This window comes from Nerophis lumbriciformis, linkage group LG07 (assembly GCF_033978685.3).
Source record: "Nerophis lumbriciformis linkage group LG07, RoL_Nlum_v2.1, whole genome shotgun sequence".
In the NCBI taxonomy this organism is placed as follows: domain Eukaryota; kingdom Metazoa; phylum Chordata; class Actinopteri; order Syngnathiformes; family Syngnathidae; genus Nerophis; species Nerophis lumbriciformis.
Window position 1 is genome coordinate 13873003 of NC_084554.2, and position 27986 is coordinate 13900988.

Genomic DNA, 27986 nt, shown 5'->3' on the forward strand with positions numbered 1-27986 from the left:
GGACAATTTCGGCCAATCAGAAGAGCTCAAATGTGATTGACATATGCGCCGACCAATCACGAGGTGGCCTTGTAGTCGCTAGGAGGGGCTCTACGCCATCGGCATTAGTAGAGAAGAGGGCTAGATCGGACATTACAAGATAGTGTTATTGAGCAACAAGCATTTCCGCCTTATCAACATTTAACTCGCTCGCGTTCGCCTTCCCCGCAGGTCGAGTCGCTTGTTCAAACGGCGACTTGATCCCAACATTACAGGCTTTTAGTCCACTTAGGTCGAAAGGGATGCCGCCAAAGACACAGTCCGACGGGCGCGAGCACTCACTGGATGTCATCTCGTCGCATTTAATCGGAAAGAGTAGTTTTTGTATAAAGTTAAGCAGCCTCCGAACAGCGCAGCATCCTCCGACAGCGACGCTTCACTAAAGCGCGGAAAGAAAACACGGCTAGCGGTTAGCATTAGCCCGGACGTCTACGGAGCGACCGAAACAAGCCGATAGGCCTCCAGAGCGACACTTTTGTGGGAGTGCGTCTGCTTCTGTGCTGGTGAAGTTCATTTGTAAGTCCTTTTTTTGGCCAAATGTGACCCTTTTTAGTCTTTACTTTCCTCCAGGAACACCTTTTGTCTGTATGTGGGGGAGGGGCTCGGAGATTGCGTGTCATGTCCAAGGCGCCCACCAGGTGGCGGTGTGGCTGTGTTTACTGCACTTTGTAGTAAACAACAAGACATTTGTGTTCACTTTGTTAATCCTGCATGCTACTTTCCCTTCTTATTTCAACTCTACACGTACAAACAAATGTATGCATTCTGATATATGTTTTGGTTTCCAGGGAACTGCAATGAAGCTGCTGGAAAACTCCAGTTTTGAAGCCCTCAGCTCACGTCTGTGTGCAGAAACAGGAGAATCTCGCATTCTTGGCAGGTAACATTGTCATGATTATCATTATTAATACTAGTATTATTGGAACAACTCTGGTGTTAATAACCATGCGAGTTATGGGGCCAGTAGAGATAATCTTTAACTTTTCTTTGGATCACGTGAGACGTCAGCTTTGTATTACCCTATTTTTCGGACTATAAGTCGCAGTTTTTTTTATAGTTTGGCCGGGGGTGCGACTTATACTCGGGAGCGACTTATGTGTGAAATTATTAACACATTACCGTAAAATATCAAATAATATTATTTAGCTCATTCACGTAAGAGACTAGACCAGTGGTTCTTAACCTTGTTTCATATGCGCATTCACAGAGCCCTTCTTTAGTCAAAAATAAAATGTTAATTTTTTTTCCAAATTCAAGACAAATGTATATGTTTTTGGTAACACTTTAGTATGGGGCACATATTCTAAGTAACAAAGACTTAATTTAGAGTTTTTTGGACACTAGGGGAACATATTCTAAGTAACAAAGGCTTAATTTAGAGTTATTTGGTTAGGGCCAGGGTTAGAGGGTCAGGGTTATAATATGGCCATGCTGAATAAGGCATTAATAAGTACTTAATAATGACTAGTTAACAGCCAATATGTTACTAATTTGCACGTTAATAAGCAACTAATTAATGGTGAATATGTTCCCCATACTAAAGTGTTACCATGTTTTTTTTACTGGTGCACAAAATGAACCGTGCATGAACATCACCTTGTTCAAAGAACAAAACCAACACAGTGCATAAACTCACAACAAATTACACACCTGCAAATCAGTCTGACTTCTGCTGTTGTCTTATCCGTAATACGCCGATAGGGAGAAGTTTTTATTTACACGATGAGTCGGGTGTGTCTTGACCTCACCGAACCCCTAGGGTTCGATCGAACCCAGGTTAAGAACCACTGCACTAGACGTATAAGATTTCATGGGATTTAGCGATTAGGAGTGACAGATTGTTTGGTAAACGTATAGCATGTTCTATATGTTATAGTTATTTGAATGACTCTTACCATAATATGTTACGTTAACATACCAGGCACCTTCTCAGTTGGTTATTTATGCCTCATATAACGTACACTTATTCAGCCTGTTGTTCACTATTCTTTATTTATTTTAAATTGCCTTTCAAATGTCTATTCTTGGTGTTGGATTTGATCAAATAAGTTTCCCCCAAAAATGCAACTTATACTCCAGTGCAACTTATGTTTTTTTCCTTCTTTATTATGCATTTTCGGCCGGTGCGACTTATACTCCGAAAAATACGGTACTCGTATTATTGGAGCAACTCGGGTGTTAATAACCATGCGAGTTATGGGGCTAGTAGAGCATCAATGTGGCCGCAAGAGATAATCTTGAACTTTTCTTTGGACCACGTGAGACGTTAGCTCTGTATTACTTAGAACAGGGTTTCCACCAGGGACCGGTTTAATGTAGCATTATTTTTACGGAGCGGCTTTCTACGTGTGGGAAAAAAATGAGCTAGGGCTGCAACTAACAACTAATTTGATAATCGATTAATATGTCGATTATTACTTTGATTAATCGAATAATCGGATAAAAGAGACAAACTACATTTCTATCCTTTCCAGTATTTTATTGGAAAAAAACAGCATACTGGCACCATACTTATTTTGATTATTGTTTCTCAGCTGTTTGTAAATGTTGCAGTTTATTAAAAAATAAATAAATATGCGCATAGCATAGATCCAACGAATCGATGACTAGATTAATCGGCAACTATTTTTTTAATCGATTTAATCGATTAGTTGTTGCAGCCCTAGAATGAGCCTTTGGCTACAATCTGGTACATTAACATTTTATATGTCCATTAATGTGCATTGTCCCATGTACTATAACAAAGGAGTTGTTGGTGTGTTTAGTGGGACAGGCGAAAGTTAAGTGAAAGAAAATACAGTAGTTTATAAATGAATTATTGTTCCTGGTGGCGCTGTCCCCGCCTCAGACCATCGGACTCACGGACCGGTGTTTGGGTACCCACGACTTAGAATACGCACGCACTATTTAAGTGTGTTAAGTTAGTGTTTAACTGTTAAATAGATTAGTCTGCTGTCAATGTTCTCATCTTTAAATTCTCACTATAAAGTGTGTCCAAACCAAGCAGAAATCTACTTTCATTATTTTTATATGAATTGGTGTATTTCAACAAAAGTAAATTTAATTGTATTTCATTATCTGTGTAGTTGCAGATGAACACAAGTCATTTTAAGGATACCAAAAGAAACAGTAATTTGTAGTGCAAAATTAGCAGTAATTGTTGCTATTACAATCCAAAACTAACTAATTAATCATAATTCAAACTTAGATCAATGATTAATTAGTAGGCCAAAACCTGCAGTAAGTGTCACTAAAATGCACATGTAACTCATTAATAGTACAAAAGTAACTGAAAACCCTTAACAGTTATTATTAGTACAAAAATAAGTAATTGTGACTAAAACATTATTAGTTGTTAGAAGTACAAAACTAACATAAATTAATTGTGACTAAATATTTAAGCAGTAATTAAATAATAGTCCAAAAATAATCCATTGTGACTAAAAACAGAAAGGAAATTAATGAATAGTACTTAATTAATAGTACAAACCAAGTCATTGTAACAAACTGTTAACAGTGATGAATTAATAATAATAATAAACGCTAACAATAATGGGTTACTGTATGTATAAAATGTTAACTGAAATGATTAAAAACACAGTTTACCTTTAAAACGGCAACAGTAATACATTATTAAAATGCATTATAGAATGAATTATTATCGGTAATAAAGGTAATTAAGTAGTAACAAAAATTGTAACAGTAATTAATTACAGTATTAATAAAATGGTAACACTGATGAACTAATTAAAAGTCTAACAAAGAATTACTGTCTTAATATAACGCAATAATTAATAAAAAATGTCAACAGTAATTAATTACTCTATTAATAAAACGCTAATAGTAATGAAACATACTGAATTAATAAGGTGCTAACCGTAATGACTCATTAATAAAAATGATATCAGTGATAAATTACTGTATTAATAAAAATGCTAACAATGAAGAATCAATCAGAGGACGTGAATTACTGTAATAATTAAAAAACGCTAACAGTAATGGGTTACTGTATTACCGTATTTTCCGCACTATAAGGCGCACCGGATTATTAGCCGCACCTTCAATGAATTACATATTTCATAACTTTGTCCACCAATAAGCCGCCCCGGACTATAAGCCGCGCCTACGCTGCGCTAAAGGGAATGTCAAAAAAACAGTCAGATAGGTCAGTCAAACTTTAATAATATATTAAAAACCAGCGTTCTAACAACTCTGTTCACTCCCAAAATGTACGCAAATGTGCAATCACAAACATAGTAAAATTCAAAATAGTGCAGAGCAATAGCAACATAATGTTGCTCGAACGTTAATGTCACAACACACAAAATAAACATAGCGCTCACTTTCTGAAGTTATTCTTCATTCGTAAATCCTTCGTCTTCGGTGTCCGAAGTGAAAAGTTGGGCAAATTTACGATCCACTGGCAGATGTTGGCGTCGTCTGGCGCTGCCTCCTCGTCTTAGTGAAGGTGTGTTCGCCTTCTGTCTTCCATTGTTCCCACGCAGTTAGCAGTCTAGCTTCGAATGCCCTGTTGACACCAATATCTAGCGGCTGGAGGTCTTTTGTCAATCCACCTGGAATGACGGCGAGTATTGAATTAAGCGCGTAAGCGTGTCTCTCAATGTGCTGTTATGAGCTAGCAAATATAACAACTACACTACCCAACATGCAACGATAGTTACGAGCATGCGCGGTAGCCCTGAGAAGTTCCCAAGCAGTTAGCAGTCTAGCTTCGAATGCCCTGTTGACACCAATATCTAGCGGCTGGAGGTCTTTTGTCAATCCACCCGGAATGACGGCGAGTATTGAATTAAGCGCGTAAGCGTGTCTCTCAATGTGCTGTTATGAGCTAGCAAATATAACAACTACACTACCCAGCATGCAACGATAGTTACGAGCATGCGCGGTAGGTAGCCCTGAGAAGCGTTGTTGTATGCTGGGAGTTCGAATGTGGTTATGAGCACGCTGTGAGAAAACGTTGAGAACTCAGTTAACACGCCTCGTCTGCATTATTTATAATTAGACAGACAACACACTTAATAGGAGCCATTTTGGGGTCTTTACATAAACACACAAATGGAAATGAAACGTCACATATCCCAGCATGCACCGCGCGCTTCTTCTACGGGGAAAAAAGATGGCGGCTGTTTACCGTAGTTGCGAGACCTAAACTTTATGAAAATGAATCTTAATATTTATCCATATATAAAGCGCACCGGGTTATAAGGCGCACTGTCAGCTTTTGAGAAAGTTTGTGGTTTTTAGGTGCGCCTTATAGTGCGGAAAATACGGTAATAAAATGCTAACAGAAATAAATTAATAAAACACAGTATAAATTAAAAATGCCAACAGTAATACATTATTAAAATGCATTATATTACCGGTAATAAAACTGCTAAAAGTAAATAAAAATTATAAAAACTTGATGAATCGCTGTCTTGATATAACATAAGCATTAATAGAAATGCTAAGAGTAATGAATTACTCTTAATAAAATGCTAATAGTAATGAAATATTAATTAAACATACGGTAGTAATAAAATGCTAACCATAATTAATTATTCATAAAAGTGCTAACAGTGATACGTTTCTGTATTAATAAAAATGCTAACAGTGATTAATTATTAATTATACTATTAATTATTATTAAAAAACGCTAATGGCAATGGGTTACTGTATTAATAAAATGCTAACAGAAATAAATGATTAAAACACAGTATGAATTGAAAATGCCAACAGTAATGAATTATTACTGCTAGTAAAACTGCTAAAAGTAATTACAGTATAAATAAAATGCTACCAGTGACAGGACATTAAAAGGCTAACTTAATAAATTACTGTCTTAATATAACGCAAGCATGAATAAATATGTTAACAGTAATGAATTACCGTATTTTTCGGAGTATAAGTCGCACCGGAGTATAAGTCGCACCTGCCGAAAATGCATAATAAAGAGGGAAAAAAACATGTATAAATCGCACTGGAGCCCGGCCAAACTATGAAAAAAACCTGCAACTTATAGTCCGAAAATACGGTACTCAATTAAAAAAATGCTAATCGTAATGAAATATTAATAAAACGCACTGTGATGAATTAATTAAACTGAGGAAATGAATTACTGTGTTACTAAAAACACTAATAGTGATAAATGAGTATAAATGCTTTTTGGTTTTTTTAGGAATTTATTACCCTTAGTTTTTCAAACTTGTCCATTGCTAAGCATTTTTATGAATGTTTCATTACTTTTAGGATTCATTCAACTTTGTGTGTGCTGTATGACAAAGTTTTGTTTGTGGGGGTTTTTGTGTGTCAAGGTTGTGGTCAGTGTTTGTTGATGTTGTTGTAGACACCCTAAAAATACTTGTTCTTGCATAACCTTGGCTATAACGCCAGAATGTTCTGTCTGGATTGCAGTCTCCCCCCAGCCCCCCCAAACCTTACCTTGTTTACTTTTCACTTCTTGCTGCCACTTTAAAAAAGTCTGATTTATTAATATTGTTATTATTATTATTATTATTATTATTATTGTTGTGGCAGGATCGAGAGCTACTCGTGCAAGATGGCGGGCGATGACAAGCACATGTTCAAGCAGTTCTGCCAGGAGGGGGAGCCTCACATCCTGGAGGCGCTGTCCCCGCCTCAGTCCACCGGCACCACGAGCCCCTCACCGTGAGTGCGGTCCCTTCGTAATCGGCGTGGCCCCGCCCCTGTGACGGACTAAAAGGTGTGTTGTGCAGGCTTGCCAAGAGCAGCGAGGACGGGGAGAACCCTCTGAGCGACAAGTGCTGCAGGAAGACACTCTTCTACCTTATCACCACGCTCAACGAGTCCTTCAGGCCCGACTACGACTTCAGCGCGGCACGTGCCCACGAGTTCAGCCGGGAGCCCAGCCTCAACTGGGTGAGGGCGCGGCGGCCATCTATTTCAAGCGTTGACAAGCACAAAAAGTGTGACGTCTATCATGTGTTCTCCTTCTAGGTGGCCAATGCCGTCGACAGCAGCTTGTTTTCTGCCGTGGGCGAGGACTTTAACTCTGTGGGCCCCGAACTGTGGAGCGCCATGGACCAGGAGATCAACCTGCAGGCTTGTGACATCTACAGGTGGGATAGAATGATGTTATGGTGGACGGTATAGCTCGGTTGGTAGAGTGGCCGTGCCAGCAACTTCAGGGTTCTCGGTTCGATCCCCGCTTCCGCCAACCTAGTCACTGCCGTTGTGTCCTTGGGCAAGACACTTTACCCAACTGCTCCCAGTGCCACCCACACTGGTTTAAATGTAACTTAAATATTGAGTTTCACTATGTAAAGTGCTTTGAGTCACTAAAGAAAAGTGCTATGTACAGTAAATATAATTAAATTAAGAAATAATAATAATTCAATACAATGAACAGCGTCCTCTGGTGGTTGAATTCATGAGTCACACGTCATTGTCTCTCAGCTACAATCCGGACCTGGACTCAGACCCTTTCGGAGAGGAAGGGAGTCTCTGGTCCTTCAACTACTTCTTCTACAACAAGAAGCTGAAGAGGATCGTCTTCCTCACTTGTCGCTCGGTCAGGTGAGCAGGGCGCTGCTTACCCATCAGAGAAAAAGTACGTCACGTAACACAAGTGTTGTTGCCTTGCAGCGTCCTGAGTGCCTGCGGTCGAGACTGTCTGGACGAGCTGGACATGGAGCTGGAGGATGAAGATGGGATGGATGCTTTAACTGACAACAGGTGAGTTGCCCCCCGTGTGATATCCTGAGGTCACCTGACTTATGGCTTCCTCTGGCAGGTGTCCTCGAGCTCTCTGCGTGTGAGTACCACCGCTTTTTCCTCTCTCTCTCTCTCGCCATTCAGCATCTTCCTTTTTGTTTGGAAGCCACCAAAAGACTCATGCATGTTTTCTAGCTGGCTTTATTTGATATTGAAAACAATGCACCGACGAGCAGGATGCTCGCAGTTTTCCAACAAAGACATTCAAGCTGGTTTGTGATGTTTAACACTGAAATGTGTAAAAAAAAAAAAAGAAGCTCCTTTTGTCACTAAAAAGCTAACTTTTACCTTCCAAACCTGCCCTCAACATTGCCAGTTGTTTAGATTGTTTTCCTTTCTTGAAAAGTGAATGTATAGTTGAACTTTAGACAAGTGTCGGTGTGAATAAAAAGCCCAGAAAAGTCACGGCTCAAGAAGGTTTAATGAAATCAAACATGTAACACGTCAAAAGGTGGTTAAGGCTGATCTTCACCTGTGGCTCAAATACTGACGTCACTTCCTGACCTTGCTAGAAAAGTGGGAATAATGCACGCATGCAAGAGCACCATTTCTCTTTAAAAAACAACTAGCTAAATACATTTTCAAATACTGTCATTAAAAATGATCCATCCGCCGATGAAGGCTGGTTTGACCGATTCAAGAGAAAAAAAATAAAAAGATGCCAGTTCATTTGGGGTGAAGTAGTGTGCAATGATGATCTTTGTCTTGACATATTAGCAACGTCCCTTTTTGTTTGACCCTGAACGTTTGAAAAAACAAAGTGTGGTGCAGGTGTGTTATAATCTTAAATCCTTGTCCTTTGCTCCTGATGGTTTTTGTGTGAAGTTTCCCAGACGAGCAGCAAATGGTCCACGCTGCTGTCTGAAACAAATGTGTGGGGCAGGCTCACGTCTTTGAAGACTGGGGTGGGCTATCTCAGTCCGGCTCGGGATGTCATCCACTCCAAACCCTGACAAAGTCTGCAAAGAATAGTCACCATCAACAACTTATACTTGCTACATGTTTTCCCAGCTGACTGCACTACACTGCAAACATTTATCATTTAAGGTGAGTACTTTTTTCAAAGTTGAGAGTGCCAGCCATATGTACACACGTGTGTATCTATGTGTGTGTGTGTGTGTTTGTATACATACATATATACATACATACATACATATATACACATACATATATATATATGTATGTACGTGTATATATATATATATATATATACACGTACATATATATATACACTTATATATATATACACATACATATATACACACACACATATAAACATATACATACATACATATATATATACACACACATACATACATAAATATATATATACACATGTATATATATATACATATAAATAAATACGTATATATAGACACATACATATGCACATACATATATATATACATACATACACACACATATATATATATAGCCAAATAAATACATACATATACACACATACATACATTTATATATATATGTATATATATATACACATAAATACATACATATATATAGACACCTTATATATATACATATAAATATATGTATATATATATATATATACAGTATATATACATATGTATATATATATATATATACAGTATATATATACACACATATACATTATATATATATAATATATTATATATATACACACACAGGTAAATGCCAGTAAATTAGAATATTTTGAGAAACTTGATTTATTTCAGTAATTGCATTCAAAAGCAGGTCAGCAGCAGGAAGCATGAAGTGCTCTAAAACTTGCTGGTAGACGGCTGCGTTGACCCAGGATCTCAGGAAACAGAGTGGACCGACACCAGCAGATGACATGGCACCCCAAACCATCACTGATGGTCGAAACTTTACACTAGACTTCAGGCAACGTGGATCCTGTGCCTCTCCAGTCTCCAGACTCTGGGACCTTGATTTCCAAAGGAAATGCAAAATTTGCATGGTTGGGTGATGGTTTGGGGTGCCATGTCATCTGCTGGTGTCGGTCCACTCTGTTTCCTGAGATCCAGGGTCAACGCAGCCGTCTACCAGCAAGTTTTAGAGCACTTCATGCTTCCTGCTGCTGACCTGCTCTATGGAGATGGAGATTTCAAGTTCCAACAGGACTTGGCGCCTGCACACAGCGCAAAATCTACCCGTGCCTGGTTTACGGACCATGGTATTTCTGTTCTAAATTGGCCCGCCAACTCCCCTGACCTTAGCCCCATAGAAAATCTGTGGGGTATTGTGAAAAGGAAGATGCAGAATGCCAGACCCAAAAACGCAGAAGAGTTGAAGGCCACTATCAGAGCAACCTGGGCTCTCATAACACCTGAGCAGTGCCAGAAACTCATCGACTCCATGCCACGCCGCATTAACGCAGTAATTGAGGCAAAAGGAGCTCCAACCAAGTATTGAGTATTGTACATGCTCATATTTTTCATTTTCATACTTTTCAGTTGGCCAACATTTCTAAAAATCCCTTTTTTGTATCAGCCTTAAGTAATATTCTAATTTTGTGACACACGGAATTTTGGATTTTCATTTGTTGCCACTTCAAATCATCAAAATTAAATGAAATAAACATTTGAATGCATCAGTCTGTGTGCAATGGATAAATATAATGTACAAGTTACACCTTTTGAATGCAATTACTGAAATAAATCAAGTTTTTCAAAATATTCTAATTTACTGGCTTTTACCTGTACATATATACACATACATATATACATACATGCATATATATATATACATACATACGTATATACAGACATACATACGTATATACAGACATACATATATATATATGTATGTGTGTATATATATATATATATATACAGAAATACATACATACATATATTCACACACAAACATATACATACATACATATATGCACACACATATATATATACATATATAGACACACACACACATACATATATATGTATATATATATATACATATATATACATACATGTATGTGTGTATGTATGTATATATGTATATATATATATATGTGTGTGTGTGTGTATATATATATATATATATATATACACACACACACACACACACACACACACACACACACACACACACACACACAGAGTGTATATATACCTATGTAGATATATATACACACATAAAAAGAAGACCCTTAAACTTTTTTTTTAGCGTCAGTGAGATTACTTTGGTTAACTCCAGCACCATCTGGTGGTGACTGATGGACTTGTTTGGTTTGCAATGGAGGAAGTTTGTGCAAAGAAAGAGTCAACCCACCCTTCTCCTGTCAGTGCGCAGCAGGACTGGATGTGCCAGGGGTGGTCTTTGATGGAGCTCAGCGTCAAGTACTTGGAGATCTCCGCTGCTGACATGCAGTCCTTCATGTCCTGCTTATTGGCGAATATCAACACAGCTGCTTTCCTCAGGTCCTGGGGGCAGCAGGAGGGGGTGGGGGCTTTAGAGGGCCCAGCTGGACCGTCTTTGAAAACAATGACTACGGACACAGCGCTTACCTCATGAGCCAACATCCTGTAGAGTTCCTCTTTGGAGATGGCCAGACGCTCCCGGTCTGTGCTGTCCACCACCAGGATGACAAACTACGAGGACAATACCACGTTAAGACTTGTTTAACTACGACTATGCTGGCGAGGGCCACAAAGGAACGCTCAATCCGGGCAGATGGCCAGCAGACATAGGATGAATGCCCGTTGTCATAGTAACCACTTATGTCTGCTGGCTTCCATCCAGTCTGGTGAAAACAAGAGCGTGCAACCTTTGACCTGGGCCGGCTGTCAGCTGCCATGTGCTCTCAACAAAGAGTGTGTGTGTACCTCTGTGTTGGAGTAGTATGTGTTCCACGAGGACCTGAGTGACTCCTGGCCTCCAATGTCCCACATGAGGAAGTGAGTGTTCTTCACCACAATCTCCTCTACGTTGCTCCCGATGGTTGGAGACGTGTGGACCACCTCGTTCATGAGACTAAGGAGAGGAAGGTTTGTCATCAGTAACCCAACGGTTATTTTTGGAATCGATTATTCACATAGAAGTGTGAACAATTGAGATAGTTACTTTGAGAATTCAACTGTTTTAGTTCATGTAAACATAATCACAGATGAACACTAGTTCCCCAGTAACTACCTCAAACCATACGCACTAGGGTGGTACGGTATACCGGTATTAGTATAGTTACGAGATACTAATGAATCATATACGGTACTATACCGCCTCTGAAAAGTACCGGTCCGCCACCCTGGACACGAGGACTTTGAATATGACCAATGTATGATCCTGTAACGACTTGGTATCGGCTTGATACCCAAATTTGTGATATCATCCAAAACTAATGTAAAGTATCAAACAACAGAAGAATAAGTGATTATTACATTTTAACAGAAGTGTAGATAGAACATGTTAAAAGAGAAAGTAAGCAGATATTAACAGTAAATGAACAAGTAGATTAATAATTCATTTTCTACCACTTGTCCTTAATAATTTTAAACAAAATAATAGAATGGAAAATAACACATTATGTTACTGCATATGTCAGCAGACTTAATTAGGAGTCTTTGTTTGTTTACTTACTACTAAAAGACAAGATGTCTTGTATGTTCACTATTTTGTTTATGGAAAACTTGCAATAAGAAACATATGTTTAATGTACTCTAAGATTTTTTGTGGTCCCCTTTATTTAGAAAAGTATCGAAATAATTTTGGTACCGGTACTAAAATATTGGTATCGGGACAACAGTAATATGCACACGAACAAGGATACTTTAAAAAACTAAATCCATCCAAACGAGTAGCGTTTCAAAACACAAAATGACATGCTTGGGAGGCAACAATATGAAAATGTAATACACGTTATCAAGACCAAAATTATGCCGGTTATTATTATCGCGGTATTGTGTTTAAAAAGTACTATTACTAAGCATTTTTTTTTATAACTTAAAAAAAAAAGACACTGTTAGAAAACCCACAATTGGCATGTTTTGGTTTTTGTCATGCTTCACTGATAGTGTTTTAGTCTTAATATTCTATCTGTATTTATTGTTTTAAATATTGGTTTGTACTGTGACACTTTAACATTGATTTAAAATGAGGGCTTAAAAAATGTATTCATCATTATTTATTATTTCTGGCGGGCATTGTGGTGTCCTACCGACTTCAGTGGTCCTTGAACATAAAACACCTCGGTCTCGCATTCCTCTCAGTGTATACCGATCACTTTGTTCTAAGACAGTGGTTCTTAAAGGGGAACATTATCACCAGACCTATGTACGGTAAGCGTCAATATATACCTTGATGTTGCAGAAAAAAGACCATATATTTTTTTAACCGATTTCCGAACTCTAAATGGATGAATTTTGGCGAATTAAACGCCTTTCTATTATTCGCTCTCGGAGCGATGACGTCACATCGGGAAGCAATCCGCCATTTTCTCACTTTCGTCGGTGTGTTGTCGGAGGGTGTAACAACACGAACAGGGACGGATTCAAGTTGCACCAGTGGCCCAAAGATGCGAAAGTGGCAAGAAATTGGACGAAATTTGTTCAAAATACGAGGCTGTGGGGAAAGCCGACGAAATGGTCAGTCGTTTGTTCCGCACACTTTACCGACGAAAGCTATGCTACGACACAGATGGCAAGAATGTGTGGATATCCTGCGACACTCAAAGCAGATGCTGACATCAACTCCAAAACTGGACAGATCAGCTTTCAGGAAAAGAGAGCGGATGAGGGTATGTCTACAGAATATATTAATTGATGAAAACTTTATTCATTACTCGCGGTTTTACGTAAATTATTATACATAAACTGTGTTTACCAATAATTTAGCTTAAAAACATTTAAATGCAGACAGCCCTAAAATGGGCTGTCTGCACTCTCAAAGTGCATGTTGTTGCCAAATGTATTTCATATGCTGTAAACCTAGTTCATAGTTGTTAGTTTCCTTTAATGCCAAACAAACACATACCAATCGTTGGTTAGAAGGCGATCGCCGAATTCGTCCTCGCTTTCTCCCGTGTCGCTGGCTGTCGTGTCGTTTTCGCTTGCATACGGTTCAAACCGATATGGCTCAATAGCTTGAGTTTCTTCTTCAATTTCGTTTTCGCTACCTGCCTCCACACTACAACCATCCGTTTCAATACATGCGTAATCTGTTGAATCGCTTAAGCCACTGAAATCCGAGTCTGAATCCGAGCTAATGTTGCTATACCTTGCTGTTCTATCCGCCATGTTTGTTTGTATTGGCATCACTGTGTGACGTCAAAGGAAAATGGACGGGTGTTTATAACGATGGTTAAAATCAGGCACTTTGAAGCTTTTTTTTAGGGATATTGCGTGATGGGTAAAATTTTGGAAAAAACTTTGAAAAAAAAAAAAAGCCACTGGGAACGGATTTTTAATGGTTTTAACCATTCTGAAATTGTGATAATGTTCCCCTTTAACCTTGTTGGAGGTACCGAACCCCACCAGTTTCATATGCGCATTCACTGAACCTTTCTTTAATTGAAAATTAAATGTTTTTTTCCCCCCAAATTCGATACAAAGTTATGTTTTTTTTACTGGTGCACAAAATGAACCGTGCAAAAACACCTTGTTCAAAGAACAAAACCAACACAGTGCGTGAACTCACAACAAATTACACACCTGCAAATCAGATGGAAAATTAGAGGGAACATTGTTTGGGGGTATCCATAATACGCCGAGAGGGAGAAGTTTTTATTTACACGATGAGTCGGGTGTGCATTGACGTCCGCGGCGGAGGATCCACTGAACCCCTGAGGCCGACTCACCGAACCCTTAGGGTTCGATCGAACCCAGGTTAAGAACCAGTGTTCTAAGAGATCACAGCTTGTAGGTTCAATGTACCGGTACACAATTGAATATCTTCAGAGAGTAATGTTTAGATTGCGGTTTGTCGTTAAATGGCTTTCCATGTTAGCATTTAAGCTAGCGAGCTGACGTCAGCTAGTCCGTGAATTTAATAAAGTGGAATTATCAGTCAGGTTTTTTTCAATAATTGTATTTTAAAACGGTAATAGTAACCATCAGGAGTTTTAGCGCGGTTATCATTAATACTGTTTAATGTTACATCCCTACGATACTAGGTAATTAAGTAATTAAGTGTACAATATCTTAAAAGGCAGCTCACCCTGATATTTCATGTTATTTTGAGTTGCTTGTCGAAATGAAACCAACACCTGTAATTAAGTAACGCCATGCTCTGTTGTGAAATAAGTGCCAATAACACGATAATGCCACACACCAAAAAGTCTTGCTTGTCAAAGTTGTCACATCAGCTGGAGGCTCGACCGATTTTGTCCAAAACCGCCATTGTTGTCAGCGGTAGTGTCGCAGCAGAATTGGAAAGTATAGCAGTCCATACTGATGTATCTTTTTATCACTGCAGAGTGAAAGTAGCACTATGTTTACGTTTAAACATAGGACACATCCTTTAACCCTTGTGTAATGTTCATATTGTTGTTACTCAGCCAGCATTTGTGGGTCTAATGGACCAGTTGCATTTTGTGGCTTTTAATGCCTCACAATCAAACACTTTTATGTTAAAATACTGAACAGATGTTTACCTTATCCCAACAAACATCTGTTCAGTATTTTAACATAAAATACACTTTTATGTTAAAATACTGAACAGATGTTTACCTTATCCCAACAAACATCTGTTCAGTATTTTAACATAAAAGTGTTTGATTGTGAGGCATTAAAAGCCACAAAATGCAACGGGTCCATCAGACCCACAAACGCTGGCTGAGTAACAACAATATGAACGTTGCACGGAAAATTTCTCTGCCAGTTTCTGCATCCTACAGGGATTCTTCTTTTGTGTTTCTGCACCTGCGGTTCCCACACAAGGTTGCAACATTGTTTGTCAACACTGTCTGCTCTCATTTTCTCGCACATTTGACCCTCTGATGTTCTGTGTACCTACACTCTGTCCTCCTCCTGTCTAGACCTGCTGTGTGTGTGTGTGTGTGTGTGTGTGTGTGTGTGTGTGTGTGTGTGTGTGCGTGTGTGTAGTACACAGAACATCAATTTCCACACTTCTATTAGCACCGGGTCCAGTGGACCCGGACATTTTATATGTAATAGAAATGTGTAGGGGGGTGTATGGTGTGTGGTCATTAAATATGTATTCTGATATATGTTCTTCACAGAAAATGAGCCAAAGTCAGTGAGTCTCAGTTTGAAAAATTAATTAATTGTATCATTTTTCTTTTAATAAAAAATTAAAACGGGTCCCACAGACCCGAACACCACACAACTATTTCAACTACCAGTAGAGTGGAAAAACAAGTTGACTTTATATGCTTATTTTTGTTTCACTGCATCCATGAAACCATATCCAATTGTGTTTAAAATCCGCAAAGTATGTGAAAACACAGTTTAAACATCACAAAATGCCACAAATGCAGTCGGCCATCTCTGAAAACTTTCGTCTTTTATCGGAGATTGTCGTGATGACAATCTTCGATAATAGATAGAATTTTGTTTCTTAGTGAGGTGGGACTTTCGAAAAGTTCCAGTAACCTTAGAGGTGGAGGGCTGTGCTCATTGGTTGAACACAGTTGGTGGCCTTCCTAAAATGTTGTATTCTAAGTTACAGCTGCCATTACAGTAGGCAAGGACACCTTCTTTATTTAAACTCATGTGCAGCTTAATGCCGTTTATTGTTCTTCACCAACTTCATTTCAATACGCAAAGCTATGAGAAGTGGGCGGACTTTTTTAAAAAACAGATTTGCAGAGGAATATAAAGTATTTAGAAGCGGCGAGTCAAGCTAAATCACTAGGATTTTAGAACATTGTAGTTTGAAGACAATTATGAAATGGAACAAAAAAAAATTCACATAAAATAGTCAGGATTTACTTTGTTGCATGCTGTAAAAGTAGTCAGTACCAATGGTGTGCAGTTATCAGGCTCAACCCGAAGGAACCGAATGCTAATGCTAGATCTGATGCGTTTATGTTGTGGCCGTGAGATAAACACTGACATGTATTATTTATATATAGTTATTTAGAAATGAACTGGACCAGAAGACTCGCCTGACCCCAATGAATTCAGCATTTACTGAGGGGACGACTTTCTGACTGTTGGATACTGCGGACAAAAGCCAGACTTTTTATGTAAAATCCGGTACACTTTCTTTTTTTAACTGTACCCTTTTGTATATTATTGCTTTGTATTTCATTTACTTACATTTTAGTAAAAGAAATATAACCTAATATTGTCTGTTTATTTACATGTTATCAGTGTAGAAACATTCTTAACCACTCATCCGTACGTCATCGGCCTTAATTGTATAAACTACCCTGAACTGTGAAATGCGGTGGAAGCACAAACCACACACTTCTACAGGAACTTATGGTTTCAGAACATAAAAGTTCCTAAACTTTTGGTGGTAAAAGACCTTTTGTTTACTTTCCATGCAGGTTTTGTCAAAAATAACATACCAGCATAATGTCCGTTTATAGCAAGTGAGGACTGAAACAAACTGACGTTTTTTTTAATCATGTTTAATAGTAAGACTCAATCGTTTAATCTCTATTCTCATGTTGACACCACAAATAGGCGCACCCAAAGAAATGTTATTTCGAGTAAACAGTGACTTACAACTGGTAGAGGATTGTCGTCTTCCCAGCGTTGTCAAGGCCAACGATGATCACCTTGTGCTCTGCAAAACAAACAGAGTACAGCCTATGAAAACAGAGTACTGAGAAGTCCACATTTCAGAGTTTCTTGTCATACGTTTCAATTAAAACGCCCTCACGAGGTTGGATTTTCTACTCGGAAAGTTCTTACCACCCCAGAGTTGGCTTTCAAAGATGGCTGCTGAGATGTAAACAATAGCAGAAGCTACAGTAATATTTGTAACAGATTTCAGAGAAAAAAACAAGGCACCACTGCATTATTTTCCACTTTTTCATCTCCCTTTTGTTGACCTCGTCGTCAAAAAGCGACAGTAGAAAAAAACAACCTGCCATATCTTTTTTGTACCGGTAGTTGTATTCCTTTTTTATTATAGTTATTATTTTTTGTATTGATCCCACACTACTATTGCTTTTTTTGTGTCACTTTTGATATGGTTTTGTCACGGTTTACTTGCTTTTTTTAAATTTTGCATCTGATCAAGCCCTGTGACTTTCTTCTTTTTTTTTTAAGTGTAAACGGTGGAGAGGTCCTCGGGAGGTGATCTTGTGATCCCTTCCTGAGGATCCTTGATGCCGAGGAATATTCATCCATCTTGCTATGGTCTGGATAGCCTGCTGATCCTGAGCCGGAGCGGGATGGATGGATTGGGGTATTTTTTCTAATTAGGGACCGCAATGTCCCTTTGGGACAGAGGATCCTATCGTAATTGTAAGGTTTTATTATTATTATTCCGACGCCTCTTTGAGCTGTAATTTGACCCCCTTAACATGCTTCAAAACTCACCATATATACCGAGAATTGCGATCTAATCAAAAACCAAACCCCAAAACTCAAAATTGCGCTCTAGCGCCCCCTCGGAAAAAAACACAGACAAAACTGCTTGTAACTTCTGGTAGGAATGTCGTAGAGACATGAAACAAAAAACCCTATGTAGGTCTGACTTAGACCTAGATTTCATACATTGACATCATTCAGCAAAGATCAACAAGAAGTTGGCAATTCCCCCTTCAAAACAAAAGTTTACTAAAAAGTGTCACTTTTGCCTCTTTGAGCTGTAATTTGACCCCCTTAACATGCTTCAAAACTCAAACTGGACACACACATCAGGACTGGCAAAAATTGCGATCTAATAAAAAAACCCAATCCCAAAACTCAAAATTGCGCTCTAGCGCCCCCTAGGAAGAAAACACAGACACAACTGCTCCTAGGAAGAAAACTCAGACAAAACTGCCTGTAACTTCCAGTAGAAATGTCTTAGAGACATGAAACAAAAACCTCTATGTAGGTCTCACTTAGACCTACATTTCATATATTGACAATCCCCAGCAAAAATCAACAGGAAGTTTGCAATTCCCCCTTCAAAACAAAAGTTGTGTACAAACCGGTCACCTTTTTTCAAACATTATCTCCTCTGAGCGCGTTTGTCGTGTCGGCTTCAAACTAGCCAGGAGAGCAATTGAACCCTTCTGATTAATAGTTGACCAAAGAGTTTTAATTACTGCTCCGGTTTGGATTTTATGTGCCGTCAAAGTCGGTCCCGTCCATCGCTGCTTGCAGCTTTAATTATGTCTATACTGTAAACCTTGAGTTGTTAAAGTTCTAGTGCACCTCTCTCCTCAAGTGTGCATGTGAGTGTGTATGAGTGGATGTGTGCCTGTATGAAGGGTTTGTGTGAGCAAAGTATGACTGTCAAATGTGATTTTAACTGTAAAATTCAATAAAATATATTTGAAAAAAATAAATAAAAGCGAAAATAAAATCTATTAATAGTTGGAAATGTGATTGCTGGTGGTTTTCCAGACAGAAACAAAGATGTGCAAGTCATCGTGACCAGCAGCAACGCTATGAAAAAAATGGCTGCAGGCACTGACAACAACATCGCTTGCGAAAACATTGAAAGTAAGGAACATTTTACCCTAAACACGTCCAAACGGACCTTCCTTCTCATGGCAATATGTTTATATGTTTGTGATGCGCTGCTACTTTCCTCCACAAGATAGTTAACTTGTTAACTAGCTAGCTAACAACAGAGAGACAAAGCTGTGTAAAAAATATATTTAACTATTGTCTATATATGAATGAAATGAATGAATGAATGAAATAAGTTTATTTCGGTCATATAATCAACCATCAACCATTTTGTGTGACCAGTTAAACAGTACAGATTAGACATATTAACAATCATAAACATTTATACACAAAAAGTAAATAAAATACAAAGGAATAGGCTGAAGCCAAAGCATATATTTGCCTATCCTATACATTCACTGAACATTAGATTGCCTGGAACATCAACGTTAAAAAAAAAAAAAATCAATTGGATGAAAGTAATTGTTACTATATTTTATAAATTTCAATTATTTCACCTTTCAAGGTTTTCTTAAACCTTAACAAAGAACTACATGTCTTCAACTCATCACTGAGCTTGTTCCACCATTTAACTCCTAAAACTGAAATACATTTGTATTTTATATTTGTTCTTACTTTACCTATTTCAAAAATCAATATCCCCCGTAAATTATAGTTTTCTCCTCTTAATTGAAATAACCTAAGAATACAAGCTGGAAGGCGGTTCTTTACTCGAAATATAATTTCCATTGTTTTTAAAAACACAATATCTGAAAATTTTAACACATTAGAACTTATAAATAATGGATTGGTAAACATACCAATCCATTATTAGCACGCTTTGTGTAGTATTCTAATGACCCTTTTTGTAAGTTTAATTATTGGGTCTATGTTTGTTCTATAAACATTTCCCCAAACTTCAACACAATATGTTAAATATGGAAAAATAAAAGAATAATATAACATATGCAGACATTTCTTATTCAACATGTGTCTTACTTTATACAGAATAGCAATGGATTTGGATATTTTTCCCTTTATATATTCAATATCCGTGTGCAACTTTCGAAACACATGACAAAATACACTTCTGCTGCTGTTTTGACTGTTCTTTGTTTACATACAAATTGATACTTTTTATCAGCACTTTGCTTTGAAAATGAATATTTTAGAACAGCCTAATGAGCAGCAGTACAAATATTGTATTTCTGAATGAGGTAGTCACCTTTATTGTTAGGACATGCCCAAAAATATTACAAGCTGAATTTAAAAGCCAATTTACATCCACCGAATATGTGTACGTTTCATCATCTGATTAGTTGACTAATCATAGTAAAACAAGAACACGCATTTCTTTTTTTTTTGCATTCTAATTCGTAAAGAATAGTAAGCAAAAGTCAGCTAACAATGGGGGTCAAAGGTAGCTCCTCTATTCAGCCCACAAAGCCCTCTAAATAACCATCCAAAAAAATCGCCAATAATCCTCAATTTACATCTTGTGACCTGAATATCAGCCAAGTATAAGCGATATTGTTATAAGCGCTAATGCAGACAATCTATTTTCAGTGGCGCATTGATCACAGACAGCTAATTAGCCTATGCTGCTATATTGACATATTGAGCCGGTGAGCTGCTGCTTCGCCTCTAAATTGGTGAAAGTTAATTTCTAGATTATAAATTATGCTACAAAAAGTAGCAGCGCTGCTAATGTGTAGCACCATTTGAAAAGTCACCCGCTAGAGAATGAAGAGTGCTTGAAACTCCGCATGTCAACATCTCCGTTCGATGCCACACCCACAAAATGCCCAAGCAACCATTTCCACATCAACACCGTATGAAAAAAAGTAAACAACAGAAGAAGATAACGTCCACAGGAACCTACTACATAGTGAAAAACATACACTAATTGATTTCCTATTATGCAGCTCATTTTTATTTGACAGTTATTGGAATATCTTGTGTGACATCATGCACAAAAGTGCACTTTATATGTTTTAAACTATTGTAGTGGCGTTCTGTACAAAAAGTGCACTTTAATTTGTTGATTTGATATGTCATCTTAGAGACATGCACAAAAGTGCACTAATAGCTTGTTTTAAAATGTCTCTGACAATCTTGCACGTTCTGTTTTGGAAATGACATGAATGTTTGTGCCACTGCTTAATAACTGTTTAATAAATACAGTTTTGGTAAATTGACTTAATTGTTATTTCCCTCTCTGCATGAAAGTTTAAAATGAGCATATATTAATGCAGTATGAACAAGAATGCTTTAATGTAGACACATAGAATCATCATACTGCTGTGATATGCATCAAGTGTTCATTCAAGGCTGAGGCAAAATATTGAGATATATATCGTGTATCGTGACACGGCCTAATAATATCGAGATATTAATAAAAGGCCATATCGCCCAGCCCCACTTTAATACTCTTGAAAAACAAGATTTTCGAATAACGCTGCAACTCAGACACTTGGAATGTGGGTGTTCCTCGCTTGGAATCTGCCTGGCTAAAGTTGTTTTTGCATATGACCAACTTTTGTCTCAATACTTTATTTAGCCATTTATTTTATTGTTTTGGTTGTGTATATTTAGGGCTGGGCGATATGGATGAAAAAGTATATCTCGATATATTTTTTACTTAAACTCGATATTCGATATAAATATTTTTCGGTGAAAAAGATATTCATTTTTGAGCGATATTCAGTAAAATTGAAGTGAATGACAACTGTACTGTAAACAGTCAGTGGCACTTTTATTACCACAGTTAGTCAAGATAGGTATTAACAGCACATAAAATAAACTGTTTAAGTAGTACAGAATTACATAACATAATTAAAATAGAAAAATATTCTTTCTATGTAAAATAAATAACACAGCTGTACAAATAATACAAAATGTATCAAACATAGATAAAAAAAATAATTTGCAGGCAGGCACTTTGTGATTTTCCTTTCCTGGTTCGACGACCTGCCCTATCTTGCCTCTAATCGGCCTGTGCCTGACCAATCGTGACTCATCATAGTAAACAACCAACCAATCATGAATGTTCTTATACGTGCAAGCACGTCTTGGAAGGAGGAATTTACTATTTAGTAGCCCATGAGAAGGAGAGCGGGGGAGAACAAGGAATAAGCGGCATTTGGTCATTTTAACGTGAAATAAATGATATCTATATTACGATATTTTCTTAATTCATATTTTGTGTAAAAATATATTGACATTAGGGATGTCCGATAATATCGGACTGCCGATATTATCGGCCGATAAATGCTTTAAAATGTAATATCGGAAATTATCGGTATCAGTTTCAAAAAGTAAAATGTATGACTTTTTAAAACGCCGCTGTGTACACGGACGTAGGGAGAAGTACAGAGCGCCAATAAACCTTAAAGGCACTTCCTTTGCGTGCCGGCCCAATCACATAATATCTACGGCTTTTCACACACACAAGTGGATGCGAGGCATACTTGGTCTACAACCATACAGGTCACACTGAGGGTGGCCGTATAAACAACTTTAACACTGTTACAAATATGCACCACACTGTGAACCCACACCAAACAAGAATGACAAACACATTTCGGGAGAACATCCGCACCGTAACACAACATAGACCCAACAGAACAAATACCCAGAACCCCTTGCAGCACTAACTCTTTCGGGACGCTACAATATACACCCCCCGCTACCCCCCCCCCCCACCTCAACCCCGCCCCCCTCAACCTCCTCATGCTCTCTCAGGGAGAGCATGTCCCAAATTCCAAGCTGCTGTTTTGAGGCATGTTAAAAAAATAATGCACTTTGTGACTTCAATAATAAATATGGCAGTGCCATGTTGCCATTTTTTTTCCAATAACTTGAGTTGATTTATTTTGGAAAACCTTGTTACATTGTTTAATGCATCCAGCGGGGCATCACAACAAAATTAGGCATAATAATGTGTTAATTCCACAACTGTATATATCGGTATCGGTTGATATCGGAATCGGTAATTAAGAGTTGGACAATATCGGAATATCGGATATCGGCAAAAAAGCCATTATCGGACATTTCTAATTGACATATCTTACAAACTCGATATATCGCCCAGCCCTATGTATATTTGAGGGTTCCCCAACCCCTCCTTAACATAGATTATTGCTTTTGGTTGTGATTTTTATTCAAGTGCAACATTTTGCTAACAGACAGTATTTAATTTGTTCTTTTTATTAAACTTGGAGATTTAAAAGTTTACGTTCCAATTACAATGTACATTATGTACTATCATTACATCCGTGGTTAATTTGGTGTCAAAATATTAATGACAATATCATCGTTTATCAGCAATAATTTGTAGGTCAATAATTCACTGAGGAAAATTTGTTGACAGCCCATTGCAGAGTTATAACTTAACTATTACTAAAAAACAAAAAACTACCTAAACTTGCTCTGGTGAGAAAAATTCAGACAGTAATTTACACAAGAATGTGATGACGTCGTTGGTGTGGGACTTATCGCGTGGTTTTAACTAGGGATGTCCGTTATTGGCTTTTTTGCCGATATACCGATATTGTCCAACTTTTAATTACCGATACCGATATATACAGTCGTGGAATTAACACATGATTATGCCTAATTTGGACAACCAGGTATGGTGAAGATAAGGTCCTTTTTAAAAAAATATATAAAATAAGATAAATAAATTAAAAACATTTACTTGAATAAAAAAGAAAGTAAAAACAATGTAAAAACAGTTACATAGAAACTAGTAATTAATGAAAATGAGTAAAATTAACTGTTAAAGGTTAGTACCGTATTTTCCGCACTATTAGCCGCACCTAAAAACCACAAATTTTCTCAAAAGCTGACAGTGCGGCTTATAACCCGGTGCGCTTTATATATGGATTAATATTAAGATTCATTTTCATAAAGTTTAGGTCTCGCAACTACGGTAAACAGCCGCCATCTTTTTTCCCCGTAGAAGAGGAAGCGCTTCTTCTTCTACGGTAAGCAACCGCCAAGGTAAGCACCCGCCCCCATAGAAGAGGAAGCGCTTCTTCTTCTACTGTAAGCAACCACCAAGGTAAGCACCCGCCCCCGTAGAAGAGGAAGCGCTTCTTCTTCTACTGTAAGCAACCACCAAGGTAAGCACCCGCCCCCGTAGAAGAAGAAGCGCGCGGATATTACGTTTCATTTCATTTGTGTGTTTACATCTGTAAAGACCACAAAATGGCTCCTATTAAGAGACACGCGTACAACGCAGAATTCAAACTCAAGGCAATAAGTCACGCAGTAGAACACGGAAATAGAGCAGCAACGAGAGAATTAAACATAAATGAATCAATGGTGCGTAGGTAGAGGAAGCAACAAGATGACCTGCGCCACTAAGACAGGGAGACAGCGCCGGACGACATACGCCAACATCTGCCAGTGGATTGTAAATGCCTGGGCGGATATATCGGTCTCAACTGTGGTCCGAGCTTTCCGGAAGGCAGGATTCACGGAACTGCTGGACAACAACAGCGACATTGACTCTGATGACTTCGACGAGACGTAGCCGGCCATTTTGGATGCCGTATTCGCCCAACTTTTTAATTCAGACACTGAAGAAGAATTCAAGGGATTTATGGATGAGGGATAATTTCAGAAAGTGAGCTTTAAATGTTTATTTTGTGTGTTGTGTGACATTAACGTTCGAGCAAGGTTGAGTTATTGATGTTGCTATTGCTCTGCACTAATTTGAGTGTTACTATTTTTGTGATTGCACATTTGCACATTACATTTTGGGGGTGAACAGAGTTGTTAGAACGCTGGTTTGTAATATATTATTAAAGTTTGACTGACCTATCTGACTGTTTTTTTGACATTCCCTTTAGCGCAGCGTAGGCGCGGCTTATAACCCGGGGCGGCTTATAGGTGAACAAAGTTTTGAAATATGCCATTCATTGAAGGTGCGGCTAATAACCCGGGGCGGCTTATAGTGCGGAAAATACGGTACTATCAGTGGACCAGCAGCACACACAATCATGTGTGCTTACGGACTGTATCCCTTGCAGACTGTATTGATATATATTGATATATAATGTAGGAACCAGAATATTAATAACAGAAAGAAACAACCCTTTTGTGTGAATGAGTGTGAATGGGGGAGGGAGGTTTTTTGGGTTGGTGCACTAATTGTAAGTGTATCTTGTGTTTTTTATGTTGATTTAATTAAAAAAAATACAAACCCCGTTTCCATATGAGTTGGGAAATTGTGTTAGATGTAAATATAAACGGAATACAATGATTTGCAAATCATTTTCAACCCATATTCAGTTGAATATGCTACAAAGACAACATATTTGATGTTCAAACTGATAAACTTTTTTTTTGTGCAAATAATCATTAACTTTAGAATTTGATGCCAGCAACACGTGACAAAGAAGTTGGGAAAGGTGGCAATAAATACTGATAAAGTTGAGGAATTCTCATCAAACACTTATTTGGAACATCCCACAGGTGAACAAGCAAATTGGGAACAGGTGGGTGCCATGATTGGGTATAAAAGTAGATTCCATGAAATGCTCAGTCATTCACAAACAAGGATGGGGCGAGGGTCACCACTTTGTCAACAAATGCGTGAGCAAATTGTTGAACAGTTTAAGAAAAACCTTTCTCAACCAGCTATTGCAAGGAATTTAGGGATTTCACCACCTACGGTCCGTAATATCATCAAAGGGTTCAGAGAATCTGGAGAAATCACTGCACGTAAGCAGCTAAGCCTGTGACCTTCGATCCCTCAGGCTGTACTGCATCAACAAGCGACATCAGTGTGTAAAGGATATCACCACATGAACTCAGGAACACTTCAGAAACCCACTGTCAGTAACTACAGTTGGTCGCTACATCTGTAAGTGCAAGTTAAAACTCTCCTATGCAAGGCGAAAATCGTTTATCAACAACACCCAGAAACGCCGTCGGCTTCGCTGGGCCTGAGCTCATCTAAGATGGACTGATATAAAGTGGAAAAGTGTTCTGTGGTCTGACGAGTCCACATTTCAAATTGTTTTTGCAAACTGTGGACGTTGCGTCCTCCGGACCAAACAGGAAAAGAACCATCCGGATTGTTATAGGCGCAAAGTTGAAAAGCCAGCATCTGTGATGATATGGGGGTGTATTAGTGCCCAAGACATGGGTAACTTACACATCTGTGAAGGCGCCATTAATGCTGAAAGGTACATAAAGGTTTTGGAGCAACATATGTTGCCATCCAAGCAACGTTACCATGGACGCCCCTGCTTATTTCAGCAAGACAATGCCAAGCCACGTGTTACATCAACGTGGCTTCATAGTAAAAGAGTGCGGGTACTAGACTGGCCTGCCTGTAGTCCAGACCTGTCTCCCGTTGAAATTGTGTGGCGCATTATGAAGCCTAAAATACCACAACGGAGACCCCCGGACTGTTGAACAACTTAAGCTGTACATCAAGCAAGAATGGGAACGAATTCCATCTGAGAAGCTTAAAAAATGTGTCTCCTCAGTTCCCAAACGTTTACTGAGTGTTGTTAAAAGGAAAGGCCATGTAACACAGTGGTGAACATGCCCTTTCCCAACTACTTTGGCACGTGTTGCAGCCATGAAATTCTATGTTAATTATTATTTGCAAAAAAAAAAAAGTTTATGAGTTTGAACATCAAATATCTTGTCTTTGTAGTGCATTCAATTGAATATGGGTTGAAAAGGACTTGCAAATCATTATATTCCGTTTATATTTACATCTAACACAATTTCCCAACTCATATGGAAACGGGGTTTGTAAAATGTAAAAAAAAGGTACCGATAATGGAAAACCCGATACCAATCATTTCCGATATTACATTTTTTAAAGCATTTATGACATCTCTAGTTTTAACTAATTAGCTTGTTGAAATCAATGACATCATCAGTACTATACAAATGAAAACAATAAGATGCATACAGTTATAATGTGGTACATCACATATTTCCAGTTCCTCATTATGTTCGTGTCTTTTGTCTGGAGGCAACAACAAGTAACTATATACACTAAAAATCCCTCACATACACTAAACATCCCTCACAAAAACAAAATAATTCGATGATTTCCACATTATTGTTTATTACTAGAACACAATTAAAGTGGATTGTGTTCTGAACTGCTGTTGTTGTTGTTGTTAGACAAAGTTGTTTATCAAGCCAGCAGACAAACAACAACATATGCATTTACGCACCTTGGTTACAGAAGAAGCTCCATAGTTTGGCGAATATGAGGCCCATTGTTAAAAAAAAAGGGTGAAGTTGTTTCCTCCGCGAGTGGACCACAATAGTGAGCTTGAGCCCTTGGGAGTCCACAGCTGCAGCCAGCTAACATTAGCTAGCAGCTCTCTTGTCCACAAAACGCCTCAGCGACTTTTCCAACACTAACTCCATGCGGCCAAGAGTCGCCTATGGTGTCCCAGTCGCGACGAACAAGTCGGCGGAAGCAAACGTGGACGTTAGGAGGTTGTTGTTAGTCAAAAATCAGTTATTCGTCGCCGTCTGTGCGCCGCTTCGCTGAGCGTCTGCCGTCCGCCGCTAACTCAGGAGAAAAGACGCCATGTTAATGACTCCCTGCTGACGTCATCACGCAACGACGTGGCCATTGTTTTTCTTTAAAAAAAACAAAAAACAAGTTAACTATTGTGTATAGAA

General features: G+C 38.3%; 2 protein-coding genes across 2 annotated transcripts; one reads left to right on the forward strand and one right to left on the reverse strand.

Moving 5' to 3' along the window:
* The first annotated feature begins 84 nt into the window (after positions 1-84).
* Positions 85-8199, forward strand: maf1b (MAF1 homolog, negative regulator of RNA polymerase III b). The gene is made up of 8 exons (XM_061965782.2): positions 85-555; positions 828-919; positions 6577-6708; positions 6777-6939; positions 7018-7139; positions 7477-7596; positions 7666-7755; positions 7814-8199. The coding sequence occupies exons 2-8, from the start codon at positions 837-839 to the stop codon at positions 7836-7838; spliced, it is 735 nt and encodes a 244-aa protein (XP_061821766.1). The 5' UTR covers positions 85-555; positions 828-836; the 3' UTR covers positions 7839-8199.
* Positions 8197-27951, reverse strand: arl8 (ADP-ribosylation factor-like 8). Its single transcript, XM_061965783.1, has 6 exons — positions 27527-27951; positions 17427-17487; positions 11622-11769; positions 11304-11387; positions 11068-11219; positions 8197-8753 (listed from the first exon to the last, which is right to left on the reverse strand). The coding sequence occupies exons 1-6, from the start codon at positions 27570-27572 to the stop codon at positions 8705-8707; spliced, it is 540 nt and encodes a 179-aa protein (XP_061821767.1). The 5' UTR covers positions 27573-27951; the 3' UTR covers positions 8197-8704.
* Positions 27952-27986: the final 35 nt, after the last annotated feature.